Source organism: Montipora foliosa, chromosome 9, assembly GCF_036669935.1.
Source record: "Montipora foliosa isolate CH-2021 chromosome 9, ASM3666993v2, whole genome shotgun sequence".
NCBI classification, from domain to species: domain Eukaryota; kingdom Metazoa; phylum Cnidaria; class Anthozoa; order Scleractinia; family Acroporidae; genus Montipora; species Montipora foliosa.
In genome coordinates, this window is record NC_090877.1 from 33,740,643 (window position 1) to 33,748,142 (window position 7,500).

The 7,500-nt window shown below is 38.7% G+C and overlaps 1 protein-coding gene across 1 annotated transcript in view; it reads right to left on the reverse strand.

Moving 5' to 3' along the window:
• LOC137971742 (guanylate-binding protein 6-like) overlaps positions 1-7,500 on the reverse strand; it is a 45,073-nt gene that overhangs the window by 24,831 nt on the left and 12,742 nt on the right. Inside the window, exons 4-5 of the mRNA XM_068818518.1 lie at positions 6,638-6,799; positions 3,302-3,459 (exon numbers count right to left, since the gene is read on the reverse strand). Coding sequence (XP_068674619.1) covers positions 3,302-3,459; positions 6,638-6,799 — 320 coding nt within the window. The remainder of the gene's footprint in view (positions 1-3,301; positions 3,460-6,637; positions 6,800-7,500) is intronic.

A 7,500-nucleotide genomic window follows, 5' to 3' on the forward strand; every position in this document is an offset into this window, starting at 1 on the left:
GATGGAGCGATACTGCCCGCTCGGGATTTCTCGCTTGGTCCCGCAAGATCAAAGATCATTTTTTGGTGTTTTAAGTCATATAATAAATCCTTTATTGACCAAGATTGTTCGGTCAAGATGACTGGATATTGGCCTCGTTCTTTTTTTGCGTGTTTATGGACCTCGACTTCGTCTCGGTCCATAAACACGCAAAAAAAGAACTTGGCCAATATCCAGTCATCTTGACCTGACGCTTGGTCAATAACCCATACATAGTGTATAGCGATATTTCTTCTGACGTCCCCCATTGTTAGTAATATGCCAACCAGAACCTAATTGGCTGTTGAACCAATGACTTCTTTTGTTCCGTGGTTGGCAAATTTGAATATCAAAAGCAATGTGACGTTACCCTGGCGACGGAGCGACGGAATAGGCGAGGAAAAACCTCTGGTACAGGCCGTTGAGTTCTTTGAGAAGGCCGGTCCAATGGAATGCGGTTCCATATTCCCAGAGTCAGATTTTGACCCTAACAATTCGATTGGTTCCAGGAACTTTTGTTAGTTCTAACGAGTACTCTGATTGGTTTAGCAACAAAGTACGTTTAAACAGGTTTTCAATTGCTGGCAACCATATTTCTCGTGCCCACTGTGGCCGTAATCCAAACGCTGCAAAGTTTCGGAAATCGAGGCTTTGAAGGCAGAAAAAGTTCAGTGGCTTCTACATGTTTTTTGTTCTTTCATGTCCGCCAAAATTCAACTTCGAAATTTGGCATCCAAATTTCAAATTTGAGTTCCTATTTTCATATTTGACATCGAAGTTTTATATGGAACATTGAATGTTTGAATTTGACATCGAAGTAAATAAGACGAATACACCGTGGGAACGAAAGATGCTGATTGGTAGGTTATGTCACGTATCAGTTTACTGAGTTTTTTCGATGTCAATCAAAGGGGGCATGGAAGTGAGGTTCTCAACCGCCTTTACCAAAGTTTTTCACGCTGCTTCACGACTCGCTATTCCGTCGCTCTAAGAGAGAAAAAACCTCTGGCATCCAGGGTAATGTGACGTCAACGTAAAAAAGAAATATCGCTACTTCAAAATACTTGATCATTTAAATGTCACCTCTACTCTGTGCGGACAGGCAGCTAAATGAATGGCAAATGGATGTTTTCATTGTGATTGGGCAGCAATTTTAAACATCTCGGATGTACAGGTGAAGTTTGATTTACTACACAGTTGTCTGATGAAGACTGTCGACACATTTTTTCCAACCAATAAATCTAAAATCTCGGCAACTGACAAACCATGGATCACCTCAAGTCTGAAACTCCTGATTGCACAGCGCCAAAAAGCCCTTGGCAAATAGGGGAAGACTTCTGACAACTATAAGCGGCTTCGGAATAGAGTCCAGGCAGTGTGTTCTAAATGTAAGAACCGTTTTTATGAGAACAAAGCATCTGGTCTGAAAGACTCGAATATCTCTCGGTGATGGAAGGATATTAAAGAGTTGGGTGGCCTTTCGTGCCCTGGTGATTGGTCATCTCAGCTGATTGGAAGCGAAATTCCTGATGAAGCTGCACTAGCGTTTAACGAATTTCTTTCCTCTCTCTCCGGTATTTGGACCTGTGCTTGTGCACCTGTATGTCTCAGAGAGTACAGTGTATAAGACTCTATGTGCCTTGAAGGTTAAAAAAATCCTCAGGTCCCGAGGTGATCCCGAAAATTGTGATCCCTACTCATGTGTGTTTGGGACAAGTTGGACAGTAAACAGTTTGCTCTCCTAGGAAGATCCACTTCGCAGGCCTTGGTATGTTTACTTCACACAATCTTGGAGTCGGTTGATGGTGGCGAGATGCATGTCAGAATCTTTTTCTCTGACTCCAAATGATTTGATCTCGTTGATCATAATTTGCTGCTGTGTGAACTGGATAACCTGGATGTGGACACACATTTAGTGAGGTGGATTGCTGCCTTTCTTACCAAATGGTGAGAGTGGGGGCGGCTCTGTCTCCACCCATATGGCTGAATGGTGGAACTCCTCAAGGAACTAAACAGGCTCCTCTCCTGTTTTGTATTCTTTGTATAATTGTACAAATAGAGTTAAATATGTAGATGATGCTATAGTCATCGCATTTGTCCCCAGGCTCTCTCCCTCGTATTTGAATTTTAATGTTTCGGATATCTACTCGTTTGCTTCCTCTAGGGGAATGGTTCTTAACAGTAAAAAATGCAAGGAGATGTGGACGAGATTTTTGCAGTATTGCCCGTTCCCGCCAGCCCTCTGCTTGCTGGTAGCTCTCTGATAGAAAAGGTTTCCTGTTACAAGTTGTTAGGGGTTCACTTGTCGGATAACTTAACATGGAATGAGCATGTCACTCATATTGTAAAGAAAGGGAGTAAGCGGCTATACTCAATACGTGCTCTTAAGAAGTGTGCACTAACTGATAGGCTGCTTATTCTAGTCAATTGTAGCATCATCAGGTCGGTTTTAGAGTATGCGAGCCCCACATTGAATCGGTACAAAAGAGAGCCTCAAAAAGTATTTTTCCACCTCTGTGCTATGAGGACGCGCTCACGACGAAATCAGGCTTCATTTCACTGCGCCAGAGGAGGTAGGATGCGTGCATAACATTTCTAAAGTGAAGTTACTCTTCTTCACATCTGCTACGCAACTTAGTGCCGCGTGTTACCCACACGTAAGACCGTATGCCCTTAGAACTGGAGAAACTGTTTCTGTGCCTGCCTCTTTAAGAACTAACAGACTCGGGAATTTTTGCACCACCAAATACCAGAATCACCTTTAAAACATCGAAATATGATATGGCTTAACAAAAATAGTATTTAATATTTACATTTAATTAATATATACATATTTGTATTTAAGTGTCACAATTCAGAAGTATTTGTATGTAATTATTGACCTGCCTTGTAATTCAGTTAATGATGCAAAATGGTTGAATAAACGATCATCATCATCATCATCATCATCATCATCATCATCATCATCATCATCATTATCATTATCATTATATGATGTGAAATATACTGAGCAGCTCTCAGAGGGTGTGAATCACAGCTTCACAATTTTTTACTATCATACACCACACCTGGTAAAAGATTAGAAACACAGCTCACTTATTACGGCTGATTACGGCTCGACGGGCGAAAGATTGTTATCGAAGTCCATGACTCGTCGCTTTTAAAATTCCAGACGTAAATTTACATTTTATATTTTTTTTTATGAGTGGGGGGGGGGGGGAGTGGAGGAGGGGGGAGGCTGCGATACTATATACTTTCGTTAAAAACATGTAATATTATTTACCTTGAATTTTTCAGGCACAACCCATAACCAGATTCCCATTGTCTCTGCTTCCATGGTATGTCCCAAAGGAAATACTTCTGGTTGATCAAAAGCCTCGCTCAGCGCATACGACTTTCCCATCCTGTACGGACCAGCAATAGATACCACACAAACGGGACCTGGAGTTCATTAAAAACATAAATTAAATGTCCTACTCGGATGTCAACAAGAAGTATGAATAATATGGCAAAATTTGTTGTTAAATAATTTCTCATGCGCAGCTAAGCGCATGAGGTGTAAAATACCCTCCGTTTCCTGTTTTCCGTGTGACATTAGTGCATGGAAATTTATGCTTGCATACATTTACATTCATGACTGTAACTTTACGTGGGGCGGGGGGTAGGGGATTATTCAAAAAAATTAATAGTAATAGCTGGCACAATTCCACCTCACGAGAATCCCAGGAGGAAATGTTTTGGCGAGCGAAGCGTGATCTTTTGGACGCGAATCTACACGAGACGAAGGACTTTTGAAATTCTTGCCCTTATGATGTGTCATTTTCTTTTGGATGTACATGGTCGCGCCCGAATCATCGTATCTTGACTGCACCTGTCCATCCGTTCAAACTTTGTGATTGTAGTCGCGGTCGTACGGATCGAGCTGTTAGAATAAATCTTTTTCGATTGTGGAGCCAAATAAACACTTTGCACGAGAGCGGGAATCGACATAAAGGTCAGGCAAACTGATCTCCATCAACAAACCGGTTATCTCCTAGTGATCTTTGAGAACCTTAGAGCAGCTTTGCAATTGAGCGAAACTGAGAATACCTGAGAAAAACTGATCCGACATTTAGCAATCTGAGCTGTTCTTAGAACTACTGTTATTTTCAGTATGGGCATGCGACTAAGTCAAAATGGGGAATTGTTTCAACAATACAGACTAGTCGTTGATATGCATTCTGTTTATTTGGTGGCAAAGGAATTTAGAGGATGCTTCAAGGGGAAATTCTGGTTTTCTGTCTTACTTTTGTTTTACTTAGAGGCCATTTATTTGCCAGTATTGAAAAGTTTGGTTCACATTTATGAAATGTAACAAATTAATCATCTGTGGCTTTACAAAGATCTAGTTGTATCGCTTTTACATTCCTGAGCTAATTCGACTCGCAAATGATGCACAAACAACCTAGGTCCAGGAATTGTTGATCCAACTAAAACTATTGCCGCACCATAAAGTCAAGGTAATGTTGAAGTATTTGGTACGGCAAATGCAGGCACACAACGTGTGGCAATGTCTCTGTCGGCACTTGTTTAAAATTTCAGGAATCCAATTATAATTCTTTTGTCCAAGTGCAAATTAGTCTACCAAGCCTCATTTTAGAGCAAGAATTCTTTTCAATTCATTGTATGGTATCGAGGCTTTGTAGGCTAATTTGCACTTGGACAAAAGAATTATAAATGTGACCGCCATTTATGAATAAGGTCTATAACCTCTTCAGCTGACTTGGTTCAAATTATAATCATTGGGAATAATATGTATTTAGCTTTGTTACAATCATGCAAACAGGGACTCCTATTTTTGACAAATTTCCCTGTTATGGTATATAACTTAAGCTACATTAACTATCAGTTGACATACAGTGATAGTTATAGTGGTTTGCTAAATAAGTGCACTTCCTCTAATTGCAGACTTTCCTTATGTTAGATCAATGTTAGCTGCCTTTGATTCTTTGCTCATGGATAATTATCATGCATATATTTTAACAGTTGAACTTTACACAGTAGCAATATACTGTCTGCCTAATGGGAGGTGTGAAATTTTTGATTCTCATGGCAGAGATTTATTAGGTATGGGACCCATTTGCAACATGTACGTCAATTGAAATAGAATCATTAATGAAATTTGGTACAACATTTTCAGAATATATGTGCACAAACATCTGTTACTTATGAGATTAAAATGTGTTAACATTATTAAAATGTAAAGCAACAGTGGAAGCATTGTTCATTCATTATATGTTCGAAACCAAAATTTTAGTGCTCCTAGAGTCTAAAATTTTGGTTTTGAACATATAATGAATGAACAACGCTTCCACTGTTGCTTTACATTTTAATAATGTTAACACATTTTAATCTCATAAGAAACAGATGTATGTGCACATGTAAAAGTTATTCATTGAGCAAGATATCAGGGAAATTTATCTTGTAATGTGTTTCCCAGTAAACAACAGTTTAAAACTGCCATTTTGGATAATAAGGAAAGCAGCACAGGCTTTTTGATGTGAATTTCTAGCTACTGCATTAATTGTGTTTTCCAGTGGTATGCAAAGCAAAAGATGAGTTACCACGTTTTTGTATACAATGGTTCTGAACCAAAAAATGTAACAAAAGTCTTTTCAAATGCAGATTCTGTTATTGATCTCTTTTGTTCTATTATTCAAAGTAAATTTAATTGTTTTGTGAACTATCAAATATAGAAAGGAAACAAATAATAAGAAAGCATAAATCTACTCCAGAAATTGCAGCGAACTGGAAAATAGAGGAGAGAAATTTACAGCCCAATGGAGCCAGAGAAAAATAAGAACTTCCTTCAAATTGTTTTGAAAAGTACAGGTCTATGGACCCATCGAAAAAAAACAGACTCTTTCAAATAAAGATGAAAAGTATAGGTCAATGAACTCACACGCCAAAGAGCAACTTCTTTCAAATAGATTCTTGTAACACCTATATACCTTGTTTTGTGGTGTACAATAAAGTTAATTAACTGTCAACAAAAGTACAAATAACCTGGCAGCGCATGAGTATAGGCTACTTAGAGCCTCTTGTTTCATTAGAATTTGGCTCTTTGAAAGGAAAGATTTAGAGAGAAGGAAACTAAAAGGCCCAAAAAAAACGTTGAAATTGATTTTAGCACGTTTGACCAAGCAAAGAAAATTCATATGCAGTTCTCACATTCATCAACAATTCATGAAGAGAAAACAAAGAAAATCACTATCATGAAAGAGGTTTCGATTTTGATCCTAACAAGAGATCATGATCTCTTGCTCCTAATTATCATAAAATTGGGTGAACTTTTGCTTTTAATTTCTCTGTGATTTATTTATGCTTTGCGAAAATATATCAAAGACTCGAAAGAGTGTTGATGTAATTCGATACCCAAAGAACTCTGCTGCACCTCGTTTTTTTAACCCCCTTTCAGTGTTTGGATATCTGATGAAACACTCTTGCTTGTGTTTAATGTGTTACTTACAGTTCTCTTTGATCCACTGTCACTCAAAGATAGACGTTCAACTGAGAGGAATATGGTAAATAGAGAATGTCCTTTCTGTCTTATTGTAACTTCAACCTGCATATAATTTACCTTTTATTTTCTTTAGTTGTTCAATTGCTTCCTGGACCACATACAGTGATGTCCTCCTTTCCGCTGTTGTAACATACTGCTGTGATCTTGAATCCCATCTACAGTTGTTTGGAAGGCAAAGTGGTGTTGCTATTTTGCCTCCGGTCTGGGAGGCCTTGATTCCTTTAAAGAAACACGAACAGAAACGTCTGATTGCCTCAAGATAAATCCTTCCGATTGCAAATGCATAAAATCCAGGTCATAACAAACTAATCTTTTCACACCCCTCTCCTTACCAAAAACTGCTTTGTTCTCCTTTCTTGTTCGTTTTTTTTCTCCAATAAAACATCGTTAAAAGACTATCGACACTGGTCAGTGAAAAGGGATGAGGGGGAAATGGGTCGGCAATGTGGTAACCCTGATCACCGACTCACTTGAATAACTTGCATTATGACTGTGAATATATGAAATTCATATATTTGAACTAAGGATTAAAGGATGAAGATGAGATAGATCATCGCCGTTATGAACAATACTTAAGCAATAGTGAAAATAAGGCCTGAAAAAATCAGTTGGTAAAGCACTGCACCGGTAAGGTTCGACTCCAGTACAAGGCTGAAGTTTTTTCAGTTGAAGAAATAGGCCAGGGCATCAAGCTTGAATGCGGCATATTTCATATCATCCCCAGAGCTGGTCAGTCCAGAAACGAAACACACCTTAGTTTTTTTGGTTTCCTCAGAAACGAAACGTATCCATTTTGACTTCATGATCAGGATAAACTATTCACAAAGTGAGATATAGTGGCCAAATCAACTGGGAGTAGAGTTTGTAACAGCTGTTATTATATGGCTCTGTCTCACAAGGACTGGGAACTACCAAGTTCA